The sequence below is a fragment of the Eretmochelys imbricata genome, chromosome 1 (assembly GCF_965152235.1).
Source record: "Eretmochelys imbricata isolate rEreImb1 chromosome 1, rEreImb1.hap1, whole genome shotgun sequence".
NCBI classification, from domain to species: Eukaryota; Metazoa; Chordata; order Testudines; family Cheloniidae; genus Eretmochelys; species Eretmochelys imbricata.
Genome location: NC_135572.1, coordinates 294,859,277 through 294,884,888, shown reverse-complemented (window position 1 = coordinate 294,884,888; position 25,612 = coordinate 294,859,277). Strand labels below are relative to the sequence as shown.

The window sequence follows — 25,612 nt, the reverse complement described above, 5'->3', positions numbered from 1 at the left end:
CATCCATCCACATACATCCTCTATTTCTATTTTAATCACAGTTGTTAACAAAGCGAGAGGAATACAACAAAAGGGCGGGGAGTCTCTGGGTGCTGTTTCTGTTGTTACAGAGTACTGCTTTCAGAGTAGCAGCCGTGTTAGTCTGTATTCACAAAAAGAAAAGGAGTATTTGTGGCACCTTAGAGACTAACAAATTTATTTGAGCATAAGCTTTCGTGAGCTACAGCTCACTTCATCGGGTGCATATGTGGAAAATATAGGGGGGAGATTTATATACATAGAGAACATGAAACAATGGGTGTTACCATACACACTGTAACGAGAGTGATCACTTAAGGTGAGCTATTATCAGCAGGAGAGCGGGGGGGGGGGCGAGGGAGGGACCTTTTGTAGTGATAACCAGTTCACTTCAATCTCTCTGGTCACTCGATTACAAACCTAAAAGTGGCAATACTTCAACAAAAAAACTTCAAAAACAGACTCCAACGAGAGACTGATGAATTGGAATTAATTTGCAAACTGGATACAATTAACTTAGGCTTCAGTAGGGACTGGGAGTGGATGGGTCATTACACAAAGTAAAACTATTTCCCCATGTTTATCCACCCCTCACTGTTCATCAGAAGTTCTTGTCAACTGCTGGAAATGGCCCACCTTGATTATCACTACAAAAGGTTCCCCCTCCCCACTCTCCTGCTGGTAATAGCTCACCTTAAGTGATCACTCTCGTTACAGTGTGTATGGTAACACCCATTGTTTCATGTTCTCTATGCATATAAATCTCCCCACTGTATTTTCCACTGAATGCATCCGATGAAGTGAGCTGTAACTCACGAAAGCTTATGCTCAAATAAATTTGTTAGTCTTTAAGGTGCCACAAATACTCCTTTTAGGATATTGCTTTGAGTCTCTCTGTGTGAGTAGTTGTTGTTACAAAGTATTGCTCTTAGAATGTACTAACACAATTAGCAACTTGCAAGTTTCACACAGAGAGGGAGAGAAAGAGTACCAAAAACCAAGAGACCTCTTAATTAGTAATAGCCTGGAATTTAAACTATGGGGAGTCAAACTCATTTGTGATTTTAATACAGAACTTCTTTAATATGATCCAACAGCCCCGTCCACTTTCCCTGCCAGACAGAACCCCCTCCTGATCCTGTCCCTTCAACCTGGCCCTGGGTCTACTTCCTCTACAAAAATTGCTGGGTCCCAAAAAAGCCAAAATTCAGGTGATAATCAGTGAAACTCAAATACTTGCTTTTTCAAAACCCGGCAATATTTTTGGAGAAAAACAATAAATATGGAAAATGAAGGGCCTTAGTCAGTGATGAGCTGCCAAAATTTTAACAACTGGTTCCCTATAAAAAGTTCTGATTTAAGGGATGTGCCCCAGTATGTATTTTTTGTACCAACAGGGTTACCATACATCCATATTTTCCCAGACAGGTCAGGCTTTTTGGTTCTTAAATCACTGTCCTGGAGGAATTTTTAAAATTTAAAAAATCCTCCCGGACAGCGATTTAAAAACCAAAAAATCTGACCTGTCCGGGAAAATACGGATGTATGTTAACTCTGCCTAAAGTTCTTTTTAAAAAAGGTGGGCCTGAACTAGAAATGAGCTCCGTTTCACATGTGTGGGTCCCTGCCACTCCCTGGGGGTGCGCTAGGGTGACCAGATGTCCCGATTTTATAGGGACAGTCCCGATTTTGGGGTCTTTTTCTTATATAGGCTCCTATTACCCCCCCACCCCCTGTCCTGATTTTTCACACTTGCTGTCTGGTCACCCTAGGGTGTGCACATGTGTGGGTTCCAGCTGCTCCATGCCCCCCTCATTGAAGCAGGTGTGCAGGGTTACTGCCCTGGGAACTTCAGGGCACCAGTGGATGTGGGGCCAGTTGCAGACAGGGGCAGGGCTAGCTGGAGGCAGGGGTGCAGGGCAGCGGGTGGGCAGCCGGCTGCGGCAGGGCAGGGGGTGCGGAGCTGGCTGGAGACAGGAGGGTTGGCTGGAGGCAAGGGGGTGTGGGGCTGGCTGGAGACAGGGGCTGGTTGGAGACAGGGGCTGGCTGCGGGCAGGGCTGGCTGGAGACAGGGGCCGGCTGCGGGCAGGGCAGGGGGTGCAGCAGGGGCTGGTGGAGGCAGGGCAGAGGGTGTGGGGGTGACTGGAGACGGGTTGGCTGTGGGCAGGGTAGGGGGTGCGTGCAGCAGGGGCTGGCTGGGGGCAGGTCAGGGGGTGCGGGGGTGGCTGGAGACAGGGGCTGGCTGCAGGCAGGGGGTGCAGCAGGGGCTTGTGCAGGTAGGGCAGGGGGTGCACCAGAGACTGGCTGCAGGCAGGGGGTGCGGCAGGGGCTGGCTGCAGGCAGGGGGTGCGGCAGGAGACGGGCTGGCTGCGGGCAGGGCAGGGGGTGCGGCAGGAGCTGGCTGCGGGCAGGAGGTGCGGGGGTGGCTAGAGACGGGCTGGCTGCAGGCAGTGGGTGCGGGGGTGGCTAGAGACGGGCTGGCTGCAGGCAGTGGGTGCGGGGGTGGCTAGAGACGGGCTGGCTGCAGGCAGTGGGTGCGGGGGTGGCTAGAGACGGGCTGGCTGCAGGCAGGGCAGGGGGTGCAGCAGGGGCTGGAGATGGGCTGGCTGCGGGCAGGGCAGGGGGTGCGTGCGGCAGGGGCTGGCTGTGGGCAAGGCATGGGGTGCGGGGGTGGCTGGAGACGGACTGGCTGCGGGCAGGGGGTTCAGGGGGTGCGGCAGGGGATGGCTGTGGGCAGGGGGTTCAGGGGGTGCAGCAGGGGCTGGCTGTGGGTAGGGCAGGGCGGGAGGGTGGCTAGAGATGGGCTGGCTGCAGGCAAGGCAGGGCAGGGGGTGCAGCAGGGGCTGGCTGGAGGCAGGGCAGGGGGTGGCTGGAGATGGGGGCTGGCTGTAGGCAGGGGATGTGTCGGGGGGGCTGGAGGCAGGGGCTGGCTGCGGGCAGAGTGGTGCGTGCTCACGGGGAGAGCAGCAGGACGCAGCCCAGGCCCAGCAGAGCAGCCGGGGACCCACCAGGCAGCAGCGGGAGCCCCAGGGGCAGGGGCCAGGGGACCAGCAGCAGCAACAGGGCTCGTGCCCAGGGCCAGGCGGCAGCCCACATGGCTCCCACAGCGCAGCGCTCCCGTTGGCCGGAGGAGGAATTACATCACTTCCCCGCCGGAGCCCAGCAAAGCCTCAGCGCCCCCTGCAGGGAAGCAGGTTAACAACCGGTTCTAAAACTGCTTTAAAATTAAACAACCGGTTCGCGCGAACTGGTGCCAACCGGCTCCAGCTCACCACTGCCTTAGTTATGCATTTGGTCAGACTAAACTATCACAATAGTCCCTTCTCGCATTGGAAATGAGGTTTTGGAAAATAAACTGGTACCTGAATGGATTAATATGGAAATCTGATAGTACTTTAGGAATAAAAGATGGATGCAGTCTCAGTTACTCAATCCATGTGGAAAAACTGTGTGGAGGATTTATCATTAGGGCTTGTAATTAGCTTATTCTACTAGCTGATGTAATTGCCACCAGGAATGCTACCTCCACTGACAGTAGATCAATTGGACAATTTGCTAGCGATTCAACAGGCGGGGTGGGGAGGGAAGTCCATAAGCAAAGAAAGCACTAAATTTAAGTCCCATGTTGGAGTGATCTTTCTCACAGGAGGAAAAACATGGACAAGCCCTTTTCATAATTCACTGATTGATGAGAGAAAATTGTACCTCCCTTTACTGGAGGATGGAATGCAGATATCACTACCAAATGGACTTTGAAAAGATACAGTCCTCAGTGCTTTAAAGATCAAAGGTAATCTATTAGTATTAGAATAAAACACTGACATGAAGTGTAGCTTTTAGACTTTGCCCATACAGAAAAACGTTTTCATTAGGCAATGTATGTAGCTTAATGGATAACTTTCTACTCTGAAGAAGAATGCTCTGTACCTCTGAAGAACACACTCTGTTGAGGATATCCAGGTATAATCCAGGCTGTAAAATGCAGAGAGGTTGGGTGTGGGTGAAGAATCAGACCATGACTCTGTGATAACATGTCTCCCTGAACTGGGAGTGGGTTAAATTGATGAATTGACAGTAGCATCAGATCTGAGACCCAAAACTGATGCGGCCAAGCAGCAGCTATCATATAAATCAAATCTTTTCTTATTTTCTGTAACACTTTTGGAATCAGTGGAAATGGAGGGAAAGCATACGTCGAATGGTGGGACCATGCATGCATCTGCTAGAAATACTGGATTCCTTCCTGCTTGAGAGTGAAATATGAGACGTTTCCTGTTCTGAACTGATGCAAATAAGTCTATTTGGAAATTCCCTGCTCTTGAAAAAATGGGTTCAGTATTGAATTTTTAAAATTCCTTTTCGTGGGATGAGTACTTCTTCCTGCTTATTGAGTCTGTGAAACCATCTTTCTCACCTGGAAGATGAAGAGTTTTCAGATTGATGTGATTCTGAATGCACCATTTTCAAAGTTTTATGGCTTCTTGGCAAAAAGGCCTGATTGTGCGCCTCCCTGTCCATGTAAGTAATAACTGTTGTGGAACTGTCCGTGAGAACATTGATTGAAAAATTCTTTCTAGGTAGAAATGCTTTCCAAGCCATAGGCACCAACTCCGTGGGTACTCCAGGGCCGGAGCACCCATGGGGAAAAATTAGTGGGTGCTCTGCACCCACTGGCAGCCAAGCTCCCCTCAGCCCCTGCTCCACCTTCTCCTTCTCCCTGGAGTGTGCCGCATCCCTGCTCCTCTGCCTGTGTCCCAGCACTTCATGCCCGGCCACTGCGAAACAGCTGTTTCGCAGTGTTAGCATGCTCCAGAGTGCGGGGAGGAGCGGGAACGTGGCACACTCAGGGGAGGAGGCGGGGCCACAGTGGGGATTTGGGGAAGGAGTTGGAATAGGGGCACGGAGGGAGCGGAGTTGGGGCGGGGACTTTGGGGAAGGGGTTGGAATGGGGGCGGGGCAGGGGTGGGAAGAGGCAGGGTTGGGCGGGGCCTCATGGAAGGGGTGGAGTGGGGTTGCGGCCAGGGGCAGAGGGGAGTCAGGCACCCGTGGGGAAGAGGGGAAGTTGGCACCTATGTTCCAAGCTAATCTCACTTCCATTAGTTCTAGTACGTTTATGTGAATCATGGATTCTGGATGGGACCAGAGGCCATGAGTGTGAATATGATCTCCCTAGCCCATATTAGATGCATCTGTTATCAAAGTTTTGGATGCAGTCGGAATTCCCACAGATACGTTTCCCTCCCTCATCCACCATTCCACTGATAATAGAATTTGATCTGGAATCAGCACTTTCATTGATATATTGTGGATTGTTGGTCTCTAAAGAGACTTGATCCATGCTTTAAACAGTCTGAGAGGTAACCTGGCGAATGGCCTATAAATAACCTGAGGTAACCTGAAGCCATATGGCCTATAAATTTGAAGCATATCCATGATGTCATTTGATGGTAAGTACCGATGTGGAGAATCAGATTTTTGTATTTGAAATCTGTCTGGTGGGATGAATGCTCTCACTCCTTGTGAGTCTAGGAGAGCTCTGCTGAATTCTGTGGATTGTGGTGGAATCAGATTCAAACTTTAAGTTGATCCTCAAAACCAGAGATGAAAACGAATTAATCATTTTCTTTGCTGCCCTATGACCTGCATTAGTGACCTCCCCTGCACAAGCCCTTTCTCTACATAAGGGTAAATATGCAACCCTTGTCTGCATGGATGGGCTGCAATTACTCATAAGCAGTCTGTAAAGACCCTTAGTACTGATGAAATTCTGGAGGTAGTACTGTGAATGAGTAATGACTCCCCAGGGCCATAAAACTTTGTGCCAGTTGTACTGACATGTGAAAATAAGCATCCTGTAATTGAGGGTAATGAACCAATCTATGGGATCCACTGCAGGGATAACTGCAGGGAGAGTTACCACGTGGATGAAGCTTGGCATATCAAATGCATTTGTTGAGGTTCCTGAGATCAGACGCAAACCACCTTTCTTTTTCAGGTTTCAGAGTAGCAGCCGTGTTAGTCTGTATTCACAAAAAGAAAAGGAGTACTTGTGGCACCTTAGAGACTAACAAGATGCACTGAATGCATCCGATGAAGTGAGCTGTAGCTCACGAAAGCTTATCGTCAAATAAATTTGTTAGTCTCTAAGGTGCCACAAGTCCTCCTTTTCTTTCTTTTTCAGTGTTAGTAAATAGGGAGAATAGAAACCTTTTCTGATATACTCCTAAGGTACTAACTATTACTCCAAGCCTGATCTCCTGACGCCAGCAGTATAGTGAGAATGGTCCCTGAAATGGGACCGGGAAGAGGGGCAGGAAGGAGGCAGAGATTGAAATTGAATGGCATAACCATTCCTGATTGCTTGAAGGATCCATTGATATGTGGTGATTGCCATCCCAGACTCCAGGAAATATTATAGGAACAAAAGAATGGAGTTAAAGGGTATATACATCCTTGTGGATTAGTCAAAGATCCTCAATGGTCACATCAAATTTGATGTCTGTGTCTGACCTGACTGAGTAGTTACAGAAGAGGGAAGTGGGGCTGACTACTACTTCTGATAGCTAGATACCTTTCTTGTTTGTTCAGAAGGTGTCTGGTGTTGGGGATATAAAAAATAAGGATACTGAGTGTTCCTATGGCTGGAGAATGAAGATTGAGGACAAATGCTTCTTTCTGAAAGGAGTGTATAAACCCAGTGATCTGAATGTGGAACTTGAGTCTTTTAATGAATGCAGAGATTCATCAGTCTTGGCATTGAATAGTTTCTGACTATTGAATGGCAAATCTTCAATAGTCGCTTGCACGTCTTTTGGTAAACCTGATGTAGATTACCATAGAATCATAGAACTGGAAGGGATCTCGAGAGGTGATCTAGTCCAGTCCCCTGCACTCATGGCAGGACAAGTATTATGTAGACAACTCCTGAGAGGTGTTTGTCTAACCTGCTCTTAAAAATCTCCAGTGATGGAGATTCCACAACCTCCCTAGGCAATTTATTCCAGTGCTTAACCACCCTGATAGTTAGGAATTTTTTTCTAATGTCCAACCTAAACCTCCCTTGTTGCAATTTAAGCCCATTGCTTCTTGTTCTATTCTCAGAGGCTAAGAAGAACAACAATTCTCCTTCCTCTTTGTAACAACCTTTCATGTATATGAAAACTGTTATCATGTCTCCTCAGTCTTCTCTTTTCCAGACTAAACAAACCCAATTTTTTCAATTTTCCCTCATAGGACATGTTTTATAGACCTCTAATCACTTTTGTTACTCTTCTCTGGACTTTCTCCAATTTATCCACATCTTTCCTGAAACGTGGTGCCCAGAACTGGACACAGTACTCCAGTTGAGGCCTAATCGGTGCGGAGTAGAGCGGAAGAATTACTTCTCGTGTCTCGCTTACGACGCTCCTGCTAATACATCCCAGAATGATGTTCACTTTTTTTTGCAACAGTGTTACTGTGATTCATATTTAGCTTGTGGTCCACTATGACCCCCCTAATCCCTTTCTGCAGTACTCCTTCCTAAGCAGTCATTTCCTATTTTGTGTGTGTGCAACTGATTGTTCCTTCTTTAGTGGAAAACTTTGCATTTGTCCTTATTGAATTTCATCCTGTTTACTTCAGACCATTTCTCCGGTTTGTCCAGATCATTTTTAATTTTAATCCTATCCTCCAAAGCACTTCTAAACCCTCCCAGCTTGGTATCATCCTCAAATTTTACAAGTGTACTCTCTATGCCATTATCAAAATCATTGATGAAGATATTGAACAGAACCGTACCCAGAACTGATCCCTGCGGGACCCCACTCTTTATGTCCTTCCAGCATGACTGTGAACCACTGATAACTACTCTCTGGGAACAATTTTCCAACCAGTTATGCATCCACCTTATATGAGAAGGTCATGCGAGACCATATCAAAAGCCTTATTAAAGTAAAGATATACCACATTTACCGCTTCCCCCTATCCACAAGTCTTGTTACCCTGTCAAAGAAAGTATCAGGTTGGTTTGACATGATTTGTTCTTGATAAATCAATGCTGACTTTTACTTATCACCTTATTATCTTCTAGATGTTTGCAAATTGATTGCTTAATTATTTGCTCCATTATCTTTCCAGATACAGAAATTAAGATGACTGGTCTGTCATTCCCCAGGTTGTTCTTATTTCCCTTTTTATAAATAGGCACTATATTTGCCCTTTCCCGGGCTTCTGGAATGTCTCCCATCTTCCATGACTCTTCAAAGATAATTGCTAATGGGTCAGATATCGCCTCAGTCAGCTCCTTGAGTATTCTAGGATGCATTTCATCAGGCCCTGGTGACTTGAAGACATCTAATTTGTCTAAGTAATTTTTAATTAGTTATATTCCTATTTTAGCCTCTGATCCTACCTCATTTTCAATGGCATTCACTATGTTAGATGTCCAATCACCACCAACCTTCTTGTTGAAAACTGAAACAAAGAAGTCATTAAGCACCTCTGCCATTGTCACATTTTCTGTTGTTATTTCCCCCCTCCCCATTGAGTAACGGGGCTACCCTGTCCTTGGTCTTCCTCTTTCTTCTAATGTATTAGTGGAATGTTTTCTTGTTACCCTTTATGTCTCTGACTAGTTTGATCTTGTTTTGTGTGTTGACCTTCCTAATTTTGTCACTAAATACTTTGTTATTTTTTTATTTTAATCTTTTGTAATTTGACCTAGTTTCCACTTTCTGTAGGACTCTTTTTTTTATTTGTAGATCATTGAAGATCTCCTGGTTAAGCCAGGATGGTCTCTTGCCATACTTCCTATCTTTCCTATGCAGTGTGATAGTTTGCTTTTGTGCCCTTAATAAAGTCTCTTTCAAAAACTGCCAACTGTCTTCAATTATTTTTCCCCTTGACTTGCTTCCCAGGGGATCTTACATTGAAATCCAGTCTCATTATTTTGCTGTTCTCCCGCCTACCATTCGTTAGAATCATGAACTCTTATCATTTCATGATCACTTTCACCCAAGTTGCCTTCCATTTTCAAATTTTTAACCAGTTCCTCCCTATCTGTCAAAATCAAATCTAGAACAGCCTCTCCCCTAGTAGCTTTCTCCACCTTCTGAAATAAAAAATTGTCTCCAATACATTCCAAGAACTTGTTGGATAATCTGTGCCCTGCTGTGTTGTTTTCCCAACAGATGTCTGAGTAGTTGAAGTCCCCCATCACCACCAAGTCCTGTGCGTTGGGTGATTTTGCTGGTTGTTTAAAAAAAGCCTCATCCACCTCTTCTTCCTGGTTAGGTGGTCTGTGGTAGACCCCATACCATGACATCACCCTTGTTTTTTACCCCTTTTGTCCTTATCTAGAGACTTTCAACAAGTCTGTCCCCTATTTCCATCTCAACCTCAGTCCAAGTGTATACACTTTTTAATATATAAGGCAACACCTCCTCCCTTTTTTCCCTGCCTGCCCTTCCTGAGCAAGCTGTACCCTTCTATACCAATATTCCAGCCATGCGTATTATCCCACCAGGTCTCTATGATGCCAGCTATGTCAGAGTTGTGTTTATTTACTGGCATTTCGAGTTCTTCCTGTTTATTCCCCATACTTCTTGTATTAGTATACAGACATCTAAGAGACTGATTTGATTCCCTCCCCACAGTTCTGTCTTGTCTCTTCTTTATCCCTGTTATAACAGCCCATGCTCCCCCCAGGTCTCCATATTTTTGCCTTACCTATGGGTTTTGGTCACCTGCCTCCTTTGAACCTAGTTTAAAGCCCTCCTCACTAGGTTAGCCAGTCTGTATCCAAATATGCTCTTCCCCTTCCTCGATAGGTGGACCCCATGTCTGTTTAGCAGTCCTTTTTCCTGGAACAGCATCCCGTGGTCCAGGAAGCCGAAGCTCTCCTAGCGACACAATCTTTGCAGCCAGGCATTCACCTCCAGGATGCATCTCTCTCTGCCTGGGTCCCTACCATTGACTGGAAGGATCAAAGAGAACACCACCTGCACTCCCAATTCCTTCACCCTTACTCCCAGAGCCCTGTAGTTACATCTGATCTGCTGAGGGTCAGACCTCACAGTATCATTAGTGCCCAGATGGATGAGTGGCGTGGGGTAGTAGTCAGAGGGCCGGATGATCCTCGACAGTCACTCCATAACGACTTGGATATGGGCCCCTGGCAGGCAGCATGCCTCCTGGAATGCCATGTCAGGGCGACAGATGGGTGCCTCCGTCCCCATCAGAAGAGAGTCACCAACTACTACTACCCTACATTTCCTCCTGGGAGTGGTTGCTGCGATCCTCCCAGCCTTAGGGGGGTACATGGCTTCTCCTCCTCCACCTTTTGGGGGTGATTCCTCATCGCTCGTTGCCAGGGCAGCATATTAGTTTTCTATCACTATGGTGGGTGGGGTGGGAGCAGGGGTAGAGCACTGCCTGCTGCCAGAAGTAACCTGCTGCCAGTGTCCTCCCTGTGACAGAGCCATATCCTCCTCTCCCGGTGGTCTGACAGCAGTCCTCTGTAGCTGGATAGATTCCTCAGCCTTGGATGTCTCCATATTCCTCAGCCTTGGATGTCTCCTTGGATGTCTCAGCCTTGGATGTCTCTAGAGGAATTCCTCATGGGCATGGATGCTCCTCAGCCTAGCCACCTCTTCCTGTAGCTCTCCCACCTGTTTCCTGAGAGATTCCACCAGCAGGCACCTTTCACACTGGATGGTTCCCTCAGCCAGGCTTTCTGTAAGTGGGAAATGCAGGCCACCATCTCTGCAAATCCACACCAGGATCTGGGTGGAGGCATCCATGGTTAGGTGGTCTGTCTGGGTGCAAATGCAGGTGGAGGAGACAGGAGCAGCATTGGCACTGGCGATGCAGCTCTTCCTAACCATAGCGATTATATTACGACTCCCTCCTACAAAATCCCCTGGGTCTCTTAGCCTCTGGCTTTTAAGGCCTTTTTTCCTAGGTCAACCTACCCCTTGTTAGTCACACAGGGGAGGCTGATCAAAGATGATCAAGGATGATCCAGGGAACAAAGGCTCAAACAGTCCCCAGACGCACAATCCCAACTGACCCAGTAACTGAAATAACTGAAACAAACTGAAAGAGAGAAACACAAACAGCCAAGCAAACTCGTTCACCCCAAGGTTAGTACTTGCACCTTGTTCATTCAGCAAGGGGATCTCCTTCTTCCAACCTCAAACTCCCCTGTTTGTGGTCCCCTGTTCACTAGCTCCCCTAGGTCACTTAGCCTCTGGACATCACATGACGATACCTGTAGTCTTGAACAAGCACTCAGGTAAGTAGAATCTAAGGCAGCTTGAAGAGAAATTTTAGCAATAAGCTGCCCTGCTTCACAAGTGGCTTTAAACTCATTTCTACACTCTGAGGTTAACTTGTCCTTAAACTCTGACAGTCTGTCATATTCCAGATAATCATATTTAGACAGCATGGCCTGATAATTTGCTATCCTGACCTGTAAGAATGCAGAAGAGTAAGTTTTCTTTGTCCTGGGTAGATTTTCCAGACTGTTTTGATCATTCGTTGGCTGTAGCAACAACCAGTAACAATAGAACCAGATGAATACCAAAATACTCAAATCCTTTAGATTGCACCTGATATCTGTGACCACTATGTTTTGCAGTAGCTCAAATGGATCAGGGGTAGTAGCCCTGAGAGCTTTTGCTAGATCCAGTATTCATTCATTAATAGATAATGCCAACCTGCTTTGGGACGCTGGCTGTAGAATATCAAAAGTTCATAGTGTTGTAGCCATGTTGGTCCCAGGATATTAGAGAGACAAGGTGGGTGAGCTAATACTTTCCTGCAGGTCTGGGATATCTAATAAAAGATATTCTCTCACCACAGCTTGTCTCTCTCAGAAGTTTAAATGTTTTTTCCAGAATTGCCTCCAAAGGAATTTCAAGTATTTTGCCATACACTTAAATAATTCGTGAAAGGTTTTTAAATCATCAGCTGAAAGAGGCATAGCCTGTGAAACAGTTTTATCAGGTAAGGAAGATGGTCCAGGTATAGGATTGGAAGGATCGTCCTGAAGAGTTGGCATTTAACCATCATTTAAAATTTGTTGTTCTTCTGCATCTTGAACTTGATGAGGAGAGTGATCAGAATTATCAGAGCTTGCAGCAGCAGGTGACTCATGAGTGGATGCTGTAGAATGTGGGATAATTTGTCCCTGAAATTGCAGATATTGAGGCCATGAGGGCCAATATGGCCATGGTTTTGGGGCCACATGGCAGAGAGAGATTTAGCCAGTTCAGAGGGAAACAAGGAGCACATAAGAATTAGCAATCTCAGGTCTATTAGGTGGCTCTTTTCCATATGCTTCCATGGACTTATTTTCTTTCCATCCATATCATTTCCTTTGTGGTGGAAGACTCTCATCAGAATCTGCAGAGGAGTCAGAGTTTTGGGATGTTAGAAACCTAATGAAGAAACTGGGACAGGAAATTGAAGGATTTTTTGTGGGATTCAAATCCTTAAATATGTTGACATGTGGGTTCAAGTAAACTTTCATTAGAGGTACCCTTGCTTCTTTTTGAGGGGGGGGATCTGTATGGTATTGAGATCAGGACATCTTCCAGGATTGATGACTCAGGTTTAGTAGTGACCCTCAGGTCAGGTGAAGACACAAAAGAAGCTTTTGGAACCACAAATTTAGTTGTTAAAATGTCTGTGCAGTGAGGATGCTACAGAAACCTCTCTGTGCTTTGCGGCTTCCTCCATAGCTGAAACCACTGGTGCAGATCAGGCTTTGATCAAAGCTGTTGGCAAAGACTGCTGGCTTTGATCAAAGCTGTCGGCAAGGGAAGCACTGCAGAAGACTGTCCTGAACACTAATGCTGAGAGGGGCAGTGCCGCTGAAGCCTGTGCCAAATAGAAGGAAGGCAGATGACTCTTTGAATTCTTCGCTTGACATCCCTTAGCTGAAGAAGAGGAGGAAGGGCTTCTATAACAATTCTGTGCTGTAGCATGGCAGGTTCCAGTCCCATGTGCTGCCCCTCTCCCCCCAAGCAGTAACTGCTCCCTTGAAGAGCAACTCTGCACTCTCTGCATCGGAAGTTACAGCTCCTCTGCACTTAAGGCAGTGAAGACAGGGCCCGGTGCCAATAAACTGATGTGGCCTGGTTTACACAATGAAATTAGGTCATCATAAGTCACCATGCATTCAACCTATCTATGCACGTCTCTGCATTCAAAAAGGGCTGCATTATGGTGATGGAGTAAAATCACCGCCCTGAATAGTGTAGAACCATAGTCAACCTGCTGAGGTTGATGCAGTGCAAGTGTAGGTACTTCATGACCTATGTCAACTCTAACTGTCCTCAAGCAGTTGTCACTGCAACAGTGACCACACTGGTCACAATTGTGAACTCCATCGCCGAGGGGCCTGGAGACCAGAAGCCGCCCCCACTTTACAAACACTCCACATATTTTTGAAATGTCTCTTTCCTGATTGCCCACCTTGTGTACAGCTGCCAACAGACCATGCAAGCTCCACGTGTTGGAAGTCCAGAGTAAACAGGAAGTATATGCATGTTTTGAGCCTGTGGGGAGAAGAGATTATGCAAGCACAGCTATGGACCAGCCATAGAAACATAGACATCTACGAAAAGATTGCACAGGGGATGCAGGCACAAGGATCTGACAGGCTTCAGCAGCAATGCTGCGTGAAAGTGAGGGAACTATGGCAGGCATACCACAAGTTCAGGGAGGCCAACAATCGATCTGGTGCTGAGCCACAGACCTGCAGCTTTTACGTGCTGCTTGACATAGCTGGCGAAGACCCTGTGGACCACTGTGGGCTGAGGAGTCCATGACAAAGAGAACCTGGCCGTGAACAGTGTGTGAGGAGGAGACAGTTGAGGGATCCAGCTATGCTGCGAGCCAGGACCTGTTTGAGACTCCACCAGTCTAGCCAGTTCCACCAGCCAAGCATGCATGAGCCTGATTTAAGAGGAAAGAAATGTGTGTATGCATTTTCCCTTATAATGTTTAAAGATGGTGCCTGGCCCATCCCCAAGTTAGCAAAACATATATATCGACATTGCATTGTTTTACTCGTCTGAGAAGAGAGAGCCTTACAACAAACAGAGGCAGAGTTGGTATTTGCTTTTCATTACCCACTTGGGGCGGGGGGGTGGGGGAATATGCAGTGCAGTTTGTATATGTACATAATGAGGTCCCTTGTATCCACCTGAGAGGTCTTGATGTAACTTTCATGGAGGTCATTGCAATCCTCTCCTGAAGGTTTCTAGGGAAGGCAGTCTTATTTCTTCCTCTGCGGTAGGACGCTGTCCCGTGCCACTCCACAGTGAGTCAGGCTTGCCTCACTCTATTAAACAGGCTAGTGGCATACAGGCCTGGGCAGCTTCAGGACACCAGCAGCAGCTGTGCTCTGCGCCTTTGTAACCTGCAGGAATGAGAGATCGGCTAAAATCACCACCACCTGTGGGGAAAAGTGCCAATATTCAGTGCCATTTTCCTCTACTCGTGCCCATAGTTTCACATACACTGATCTTTGAGAACCACAGCTGGAGTATGTGTAGCCAAATGCACTATATTTGTGCACTGAAATGGACAGAAACTTTCCAATTTTAAAGTTTTGTTCTGTTAAGTTAGAAGTTTATATTGTATTGCCTTGCACATTTCTGCACGGTTTTTGCCACTCAAATGTCTATTTTTTGAAAATAAAATCTTTATTAGTTCACAACACGTATTGCAGAATGCATGGGTGGTACTTAAACCAGCCAGAGCTGATAAGTGTACAGCACCACTGAACTCATGGTTTCAAGAAAACACCCAGTCATTTGGATAAATGTACAGCAAGCACCACGTAATTCATAGGTTCAGGAAAACACACAATGTAATATCTATAAATATGCAGCAAGCACTACACAATTCCTATCAACACCCAAAGCTTCAGGGCCAGAGAACAGTCCAGCACAGGTCACGACTGTGGCTGACCATTAAAGTGCTCTTTCAAAACCTCTCTCATATGCATAGCTCTGTGCTGAGCTCTTGTAATGGGCCTTGTGTCTGGCTGTTTCAAAAAGTCAGCAGACAGCTGCTCCACCTCCACCCTGGTGGCAGCTTTCCCCGCTTTGTTTCACAGATGTTATGCAGGACACAGTAGGCATCTATAACCATTGAGATATCTTTCTCACTGAGATCCAATCTTGTGAGTAAAATCCACCAGTGTCCTTCAGTCTAGGAGAAGCACATTCCATTGTCATTCTGCACCTGCTGAGCTGGGAGTTGAATCTTTCCTTGGTGCTGTCCAGTTGGCCAGTGTATGGCTTCATAAGCCAGAGGAGCAAAGGATATGCTGGGTCTCCGAGAATCCTCTGTTTGGGAAAGCATGTCCCTGCTTGCAGCCTTATGAACAGTCCGATGTTCATAAAGATGCAAAGGTCATGCATCTTCTTCAACCATCTGACACTGATATTGGTGAAGTCTCTCTGGTGATCCATCAATGCTTGCATAACCATAGAAAAGTAGCCCTTTCTATTGATGTACTTTGTGAGAAGATGGGCTGGTGCCAAAATAGGAATGTGTGTGCTGTGTATCACTCCACTGCAGTTTGGGAATCCCATGTAACATTCTATACCTTGGGGGAACGCCCTGTAACCCCCATATTCCTCATTTATATATCACTGTAATAGTGCATATTAAAGCAGGCTGTGTGAGGTATCAGGAGAAAGGTTATAATATGCTGAAAGTCATTTTTCTACCTAAATATGCATATCATTAATGCAAATGAAGTTATGAGAATGTGTTGTATGGTTGTCACTAAAATATGCTGTGAGTTGGGGAATCGCCCAGATATTAGCTCCCCAGAAACAACAGCAAAGAAAGTAACCAACGCCCGGGCGGGTTTCAAACAACTATCAACAGTCATTGTCCTGCAAGGGAGTTTCAATTCAATGACTCACTTGCACAAGGCCACACCAGGGGAATTGCTCAGCCTTGCCCGGTAACTCATCAGTGTCCTCCAGACATGCCTGGACTTGTGTTTTCCAGCCACATGGACTCAGGGTCTAAAACAGAACAGAGTGGCCCCATGCTTGGCTTTCTCTCCTTCCCTGCCCACCTATGCTGTAAGCAACAAGGACACTCAGAAGACTGAAAACTGCAACAGAGGAGACTGGCCCAGATTTCAAGGGTGAAACCTGTGTACTAGGAACTGCAATATCCAGTGGGGTTAGAAAAACTGCTTCACCTAGATGTTGCCCAGTCTAATAGGGTTGAGAGTTTAGACTGTGTGCTTACATTTTATTTTATTTTAGTAACCACTCTGACTTTTTGTCTATCACTTAAAATCTATCTTTTGTAGTCAATCAACTTGTTTCACTGTTTATCTTTACCAGTGAGTTTGCCTGCAGTGTTTTGTAAATCTGCTCAGCTTTACAAAGGCTGGTGTATATCCGCTTTCCATTGATGAAGTGGTGAACCAATTAATAAACTTGCACTGCTCGTCTTGAGCAGTGCAAGATGGTATATTCCTAAGGTACAAGACTGGGTGCTGAGGCGATTCGACTGGTGCCTTTCTCTGTGTGATTCATGAGTGGCTCTGGGAGCATTCATGCAATCTAGCTGGGTGTGGGGCTCCAAATGCGGTTATGCTGAGTGATAACAGCGCCCGAAGGGGTTTGCTGCTTGTCACTAGCAAAGTGTTGTGAGAGACAGCCCAGGCTGGAGAGTTAGGGGGGCACAGAAGTCCCATAGTCCCAGGCTGCACTCCGGGGATCCTGTCACACCCCACGCCTGCAAGTCCATCCACTGTTTCCTGCACATTGCCGAGGGTCATGGACCTGAATAGCAGAAGACGATTAATGGCCCTGTACGCTTGCATGACAATAGCCCCCTCCCCCCCCCCCCCCCGGATTTTCCAACTCCATAATGATTTCCCACTGACTGGTAGGAATCCACCATTGCAAACTTCCACAGTATGACCATCTCTCACTTCTCAACTGTCAGTGCAGATCTCATTCTGGTGTACATACACTGGTGTGTTGCGGCAAGCTTGGCACACAGATCCGGGAACGTGGCCTTTCACAGTCAAAAGTTCTGCAGCCACAGCTCATCTTCCCAAACCTGCATTATGATGCAATGCCACAAGTCAGTGCTCATTTCTCAAGCCCAGAAGCACTGCTCCACTGTCTGCAGCTGCTCTTTGAATGCCACCAACAACCATGAATTCATTTAAGCTGCATCCCTCAGCAATCCAAAGAAATCGTCATGCCCCCATGCTGTTTCGGTTCTTCCTGCAGCTCTGCAAATACCAGATGATAGTTCGTCCTATGTTTGTAACATGGATTAACTACAGCAACAGAAAAACCCCTTCTATCATTGTACAAGGGTCTACACTATGGTGCAACAGTGGTGACAAGCCCTCAGTAACAAGATTACTACAACAGGACATTATGTTGTTCCAACTCACTGCCTAAGATGGTTAGAAAGAACTGAGTCGCGGTTAGGGTTACGGTGCCCTTTATGCCCTTGGAGGAGAGGGGGCAGAGTGTGAGAGCATGCAGGGCTCATGCATGACCCCTATTGGACACGGCTAGTGAAAATGTTCCAAGCTCCTGTGCTGGGGCAGATGGGCATGGACACCGTAAGTGGGATCCACATTTGCAGTAACCTGATGAAGAACTTTGGTTCTAACAGCTTTCAAATGTTTGGAAATGTAAATCCTGAACGAAAAGTAAATACTTGACTGCAGATGACATAAAATCTCTATCAGCCCGAGTTTCCTGGAGATCTGTGTCAAAGCTTCTAAATTTCTTGTGAAGAGAAGAAGGGAGCAATTGTTCTACTTCCAGCACACACCACAGAAAATCCTACCATTTTCTTTGGTCTAGCTTATTTGAAAAAAGCTCATATGCCACAATAACCACCAGCCTAAAGTCTTGGTTGGGTCCCAGGCAGCATGGCTGATTTGGCAGTAGGGTATGGGAGAAACAGAATACATTTACTAAAGTGATGTGTGTTAATGTCCCATCTACACCGGGATCTCCACTAAGAGGGAGTGCAGTTCCCTCTCTTCTGCTTTTAACAGCAGAGCAGCTCCCATTCCTTAACCTCTATAGCTGGTGTTACCAAGAAAACTTTGGCCAAAGAAGCTGCCATAGGAGAGAACAGGTTACACTTGAAATACCAGGTAAAGGAACTAAGGGACGGAACAGAGGCTGTCCTAAAGGAGGTGACTATAGGTATCTTGGCCTGGCTGATGTAGAGAAAATAACTTTTAACCACCTTGCAATGCAAGAAAAGCTGGATAGGGAAAACTGAAGCAAATGTCAGTAGTAATATGTACTCTTTAACTCTTCTAGATAGCTTTTGATTAACTATCACCTGAGGAAAACTTTTGAGAGCTAGATCCAACTAGCTATAACACCTAAGTCTCTAGTAATACTGTATCAAAGCATATAAAACACAACACAAAACAGGCAGGCTGAGCAAAACCATAATGATAGGAGATGAGTCTGCTGCCTAGGCTTCCTGAAAATCTGGGATTTTAATGCTTACAGAAACTTAATCCTCCTGGAGTCAAGCTAGGTTAAAAAATCCTTCATTCATATTTCTGTGAATGCTAATCTACACCATTAAAACAGACAGCACTGTCCCACATCCACTCAATTAAAACAAAATGAGAGAATCTTTTTTCTGAGATACACGTCCTGTGGATCTCTGGGTCCATTTGGGTTTGACTTGCTTTGTTTGTATTGGGAGCTGATTGTCTGTCTGAGTCCAAGAACATGCTGCCAGTGCTTAATAAACTATCATAACCCTCAGACTATACTATAAGTCCATAGTGCTGGTTTTGACACTGTCTCCACTTCAGCTCATACAACCCTTGTGTTTCTCTCAGAAGCCTGTACCACAGTTGTCTCCCACTGTAGGCTTTGTCTTAGCACGCCTCTATCCATAATGAGGACAGTCGTCATTCCAGGTTGACCCAGCATGCTCCTTGATTTTCCACTCACCCCAGGTATCAACACCTTCAGACAGACCAGCACCTCCTTATGGAGGGTCTCATTTATTTACAAAAGGCATTGCAGAACATAAACAAAACTTTCACCCCAACATCTCAGATTGGTGACTGGGTGATTTAGTCCATCTGTCCCGCGCCTGAGTCCAGCGTTCACCTCTACCCAGGTTCTTCCCCAGGAGTTTTCTTGGTTCCAGTCTCTGCCCCCTGGTAGTAGGCATCCTGCCCCTACTAGAATAAGATCCTTCTCTGGATTCAGGTGTTCGGGAAGGTCTGTCCACTGTGACTCTTCTCCAGAGACAATGGGTGATCCTTGCCAGACCAGACCTTTTCGGGTGCCTGCTGACTGTGGCTCTCTGTCTAGGAGGCTCTCCTCCCTTGGAGCACCTCTTACAGGCGCCCCATTCTGGTGGGTTTCCCAGAGAGCTCACCCTATGGAACGTTCTGACTCACTCAGGCTTCTCCTGGGAGCTCCTCTTCCACATGAGCGTCCTGACTCCTGTTGGAGTTTTCCTCTAACTGATCTTGGATAACCTTTGTTAGGCCCAGTTCTTTACTACTTAGCCATCTGAGGCAGTCAACTAGAACACGTCGGGCCTTCATAAAGCAGACTGGACCCTAACCCCTGTAAAGGGCAGCTGCTCCATGACAAGGATAAAACCATGTTAGCTGGTCTGTGTTTAAAGATAGTTCAGGTGAGGCAGAAGCCTAGCTCAGATGATTGTACAAGAAGGCTATAAAGATGCAGAAAAAACTGCCCAGAAATACCCACTGAACGAAAGCCAACAGACAAGAAAGAGGGCTTCCAGATGTAGCTATTGTGCATGTTGTGTCCTAAGTTCCTCTTCTCAGAGAGACCAGCTGCAATGGTAGCATGATCACACCTAGCATCTGTACACGTATTTTGTCTGATACAGAGATCAGGTTCCTTGGAAACTTTAAGACTGGATAATTCAGAGAGGCCATTTGGAATCTTTCTAGTCTGAGCCCTCAACATTCTCCAGGCAATGATGGTTTGAAGTTTTCCTCTCACCACCCTACTTTTTGGATAAGTCCAAATGCATAGGGTCCATGTTAGTGTCATTCTTCAGATGCAACTTGGGGCTGGGAATTTAGGCAGTGGATGGCATTTTGCCACCTCTGTGGACCTAGTGGCTTAGAACATGCTGCTTCTTTGATGAGGAAGCCTGGTGGCCAATTTTATGGACACTTCCACTCACAACCTATAGTCAGTATTCCTACTGGTATATTTGTTTCCTCCTGAAATTGTTCCGAAGAGTATGGGGGTCTTGGGGTTGGAAGTGGGACTCATCAGTTTAGAGCAGTGGTGCCCAAACTTTTCCCATCATGCCTCCTGTGACACTGTATGAAATATAGGTGACCATTTATAATATTATTGATACCAATATTACAAAATTGCAATGAAACTTACAAGATATGCCATATAAGGTATCAGTGGAAAAGTCACGATTTGCTTCATTTGGGTTTCAATGAAGTCACACAAATGAGAGTCATTCTTGTCAGTTGCCAGCTTGTGCAGATCAAGGAGTGACTGGTTCACATTCTTTTCCAGGTGCAAGGCACACTCATGTCAACCCATTCTCCCAATCATCACGATCTGGTTTCTTGATGTCCTGCAAAAAGATGTGACCGCCCCTCTGGTTCTGCAGCTTCATGAGTTTTTCAGCATGCTCACGCTCCTCGTGGGACTGGTACAGGAAATACTTGGCAAAGTTCTTTATATGTATGTATCATCTTTATATTGTGGGTTATACATGTGTGTGATATATATGTATCTCAAACTTGTGCTGTTCCCGGGTGACACCACCTAGACAGATTAGCATCAGCACTATCTAGCTTGTTTGATGGCCCATCAAGGTCAATCAGCTGTACAATTAACCTACTGAGAGAAGCCAGGTTTCAGAGTAGCAGCTGTGTTAGTCTGTATTCGCAAAAAGAAAAGGAGTACTTGTGGCACCTTAGAGACTAACCAATTTATTTGAGCATAAGCTTTCGTGAGCTACAGCTCACTTCATCGAAAGCTTATGCTCAAATAAATTGGTTAGTCTCTAAGGTGCCACTAGTACTCCTTTTCTTTTTGAGAGAAGCCAGGGGCTACGCCTATGAGTCAGCAGGACATGCCTGGGGCCAGGGGACTCCAAGAGCTTTTCCATGCCCATGCATTGTGAGACGTACAAACCACATGGCAAGGATATAAAGAGGCAGGTGCATCTTGTCCATTTTGTCTTCAATCCTGCTTCTCACCTCTGGAGTAACTTCTCTACAAACTGAAGCTTTGAACAAAGGACTGATAGAACCATGCACGCTTTGCATGTGTTCCAGGGGGACTTTACAAGTCAGCAAACTCACCAATTCTGCTAAGAACCTGATATATGGACTCTGAAGTTATATATATGTATCTGAGTGCTTTTCCATTTAACAACTCTCTTGTTCTTTTCTAATAAACCTTTAGTTTTAGATACTAAAGGATTGATGGCAGCATGGGTTTTTGGGTAAGATCCAAACTAGTACTGATCTGGTAATGTGGCTGGCCCTTTGGGGATCAGAAGAACGTTTTCTATAGTGACTAAAGTTTTAAATAGGTCCAGTAAAGTGAGAAGTTATTTGCTGATTGGGAGCCAGAGACTGGACTACAATAAAGGGGGCTGTGTGATTTCTTTTTCTTGGCTTCTTGATAACCAGTGTGGGGGATCAGGAGCACAGTTTGTGACTGGTCGGTGAATCTAACTACAGAGTTAACCACCAGTTTTGGGAGAATCTGCTCTCTTTTTTGCAGCCTGCCTTGACCGTGGCATTTTCTGTGTGGGCTACCCTAGGCACCTCGGGTCACATCTCCACTTACCAGTAATGGAATCTATCTGCTCTCCCCCTCCATTACTGCACAATTGGCTCAGCAGAGAAACTTGAGCTGGGGACGAGGGCGGAGAGGAGATGAGGGCAGAGCTGGCCTGGGGGGCAGAGCTGGGGCCAGGAGTGGGAGGGGAGCCGGGAGCAGCGCCACAGCCAGGAGCGAAGTCGCAGCTGGGAGCAAGGGGCGGGAGCCAGGCTGCAACCGTGAGCAGGGCCGGGAGTGGAGCCAGGGGGCATTCCCTCCCCATCCCCATAGGGGCTGGCCTGGGCCCCACCATGCGCCCCCCTGCCCCCGAAACTTTCCTCTGGGCACGCCTGCAGTTTGGGGACCATTGGTTAAGAGAGATCTTCCTAGGTACTAACTATAGCAGCATTTTCCAAGGAGTATTTGCAATATTCTGGGACTCCTGGGTGTGTGTGTGCTGCAATGGTGCCGCACCGGTTTGACAATAAAGCAGTGGCTTAACAACAAAACTCTCAATCTATGTGGCCCCTCTCCCTCTGTAACCTGAGAATAACTCAAGAAATATTGCAAGACAATGTTCGCAAAGCTCTCGGAGTCCCTGATGGAAGGGATGGTAGAAATAAAGTGTTGTGTTTACCTGGCTAAACAGTTCTGGCCCCCAGCAATACAAGGGCCAGCTCCTCCTCCCATATAATGTCAGTGAGGGGATGCCAGTTTTATAAGCTGCCACACCTTCCCACCTTTAGAAGGGGTATGCAAATGCGTCTTAGGCCTCTCATATCTTATTTTGTACAGGCCACAAAATCGAGAGCCGTCCCTACCTGCAGCATTTGCTTTATCCAGTTTTTCCTGCATCTGTGTGGTTGAGATTAGCCTTAGAGAAGATACTTATCTTCAGGGTTAGCTCTGGTTCCTTCATCCCATGCTTTAAGCTTGACCCTGTTCTGTTCAATGGAGGTTACTTTGGCTGAAAAATTTCAGTTCTGACACTGTTCCAGTACGTCCATCTAGGGTTGAGGAGAAAAGAAGCATAATGTACTGCATGCGGAGTTCCTTACGGGCAATCCTGTATGTGGAATTTCTCCTCTTCCCTTCTTACTTTCCTGGCTTTCAGTGGAGTTCTGCTGCTTGGGAAATGTTGTGGCAGATGGAAAGGGCCATATATGACTTGGGTGCTTTCAATTTGCTTCCGCCGCCTTGCTTCCAGGTTGGTGGAGTCATCATGATTAGGGCAGTAGTGAGGTCTTTCAATGGGACCTAGTCCTCTTGAGGCAGGAAAAGGGATTGCCAGCACAGCCCAGCAAAGGAAGAACTTTTTTTCCTTCACTGAAGTTGTTAACAGAGGAGAAGTGGGGCCAATGCAGGAGGGCAACCTAGTCCATGATTGCTCTCCCTCATTCAAAGACCTTTCACAGTGCATCAGGTTGCAGCCTCTCCTCTGGCTATGCCAGAACCTCTTACTGAGGTTGTGGCTACATTTCTGCCGATACGTCCTGATTTACGCAGACCCCGTCTGTTGCCCCTTATCAAATTCCTCCTGGTACTAGCCAAGACGGTCATTCATCACACCAGGAGGAGGATGCTGAATGGGGGGTGCTCTGCAACTGTGGGGCCTACTTCTGATTCCTTGTTAAGTCACATGTCTGAGCTGAGTTCCTCTGGGCAGAGGCAGGGGAGCCTTCCCAAAAGTCGGGGGGTAAGGTCCCCTGCCCCAAGGCCCCTTCTTGTCCCCCAAGATCCCACCCCCACCCCTGGCCAAGCCAGAGTGGGGCCAAGGAGTCCAGTCTCCCCCCCCCCAGGATGGGGCAGAAAGCTGCCCCCTGGGCTGCCCCCCCGGCAGGGCAGGTGGAGGGACCCGGGCTCCCTACAGCTGCCCGTGTGGCTCTTACCCCGACCCGGCTCTGGCTAAGGGACGTGGCCTGGAGCCACAGCGCGGCCATGGTAAGAGCCACATGGGCAGCGGTGAGGAGCCAGCATGAACCCTCCACCAGCCTTGGGGATGGGGACACAGGCCTGGGGCTGCTCTTGGGGCCCCCCCGCACTGTGGTCAGCTGGAGGGTCTGCCACGGCTCCCCACAACTGCCCACATGGCTCTGACCATGGTCAGGCTGCGGCTCCAAGGCCTTAGACCCCTTGGCAGAGCCGGATCAGGGTAAGAGCCGTGCAGGCAGCTGTGGGGAGCTGGCATGGACCACAACTACCCGGGCTCGCAGGCCAGGCTCAACCAGCTGCTGTCCTTTCCGAGGGTGGGGCCTCAGGGGAAGGAGGAAGGGAAGGGGGCGGGGTCCCTTGGCAAAAAGTGGACAGGCCATGGCCCCGGCCCCCTCTGTTCCAGTGCCCCTGCCTCTGGGTGGTGTCCACTGACTCCTTAGTTCTCTTTCAGGAGCAGTGGGTGCAATTTGGGGGTTTTCCACTCAATGTCCCCTTTCGGTTATCTGAATTTCACACTATGACCTTATCCCTGGTTTTTCATTTGTCCCCCTCCGCCCGTACACAGTCCCTACCTACCCCCTGCCAGCACACAGCCCCTAGCTACCCCCTCCCTGCATCCTGAGCTACTCCCCTCACTTCACACAGCTCCTAGCTACCCTCTCCTTGCACCCTGAGTGGTTTTCAAACTTTTTGAACGGAGTCTCCCCCGCCCTTTGAGTTATATTTTTTGGTTGAATCCCCCCCACAGTCCAGAGAGGCTGGGTGGCCTCCTGAGTAAATCAGGGGGCAGAGGTGGCACTCCCTCCATGGACCCTGCTGTGGGGAGCTGGCTTGAGCCCCGCCAGCCCTTGCCCCCCCAAAATAGAGGTAAAACTATGCCTATGCCCAAGGGTTCCCCCCAGCCCGCCAGGCTGTGGCGTTTTTATAGCATATTGAGGGGGGCCTCAGCAAGAAAAAGGTTGAGAACCTCTGGACTAGATGATCCAAAAGACATGATATTTTTAACTTCTACGCTCCTATTTTGCATGGCTTTTAAAGCTTATTTTTTTGCCATGAGATGGCACTGTTGCCGGCAAACAAATTTCTCTGCTGATAGTCTGCTATAGAGCATGGATCTTAACTCTGATTCTACAACAAAGACCTCTTGAATGTTTTTTAAAATGTATTTTACCCTAAAGGAGTCACTTGGCAACAGCCACACAATGCTCTTTTCTAGTAACTATGAAGTCTCACAATTTGCAACCTCTTTCTCCCCTTCTCCTCACCTCTTTCCTTTAATGCTGTTCTTTTCCCCAGATGTCTTATTTCTTGCCTTTTCTTCAGTTGCTTCCCAGCCACCTCTATTTCGTAAGTCTCACACCAGTACTTCCAATCTGATGAAACCTGCTTAGAGCAAGATTTGGGCCTCACAGGCTACATGTGGGGGAATCCCCCTGTGATTTCTCTATTTCAGAGTAAGTGGAAAGAATTTATTCTTAGAACAAAAACAAGTCACCTGCTAAAACTACTCGCCTTGATCAAGTTTCTGTTCAGTAAAAAGAAAAGGAGTACTTGTGGCACCTTAGAGACTAACCAATTTATTTGAGCATAAGCTTTCGTGAGCTACAGCTCACTTCATCGGATGTTCAGTGTGGCCCAGCAAACCACTCCACTGACTACAACAGGACCATGCGTTGCACTGAGCTGAACTTACAGAAAGTTAGCAGTTTCTCATTCTTGTGGGAGCCTGATATTTATTTTGGGCAGCCATGCTCCAAACCCCCAGGAGCATATTTGCTTCTCTCACTGAAGTAGTCTGGTGATATTCAGCACTATCTTGGGGAAGAAGGATGTGC

At 47.1% G+C, this 25,612-nt stretch overlaps 1 protein-coding gene across 1 annotated transcript in view; it reads left to right on the top strand.

Annotated features, from left to right (window-relative positions):
* SLC35E3 (solute carrier family 35 member E3) overlaps positions 1-22,311 on the top strand; it is a 36,467-nt gene extending 14,156 nt beyond the window's left edge. The window contains exon 4 of the mRNA XM_077833149.1: positions 20,583-22,311. Coding sequence (XP_077689275.1) covers positions 20,583-20,639 — 57 coding nt within the window. The 3' untranslated portion in view covers positions 20,640-22,311. The remainder of the gene's footprint in view (positions 1-20,582) is intronic.
* Positions 22,312-25,612: the final 3,301 nt, after the last annotated feature.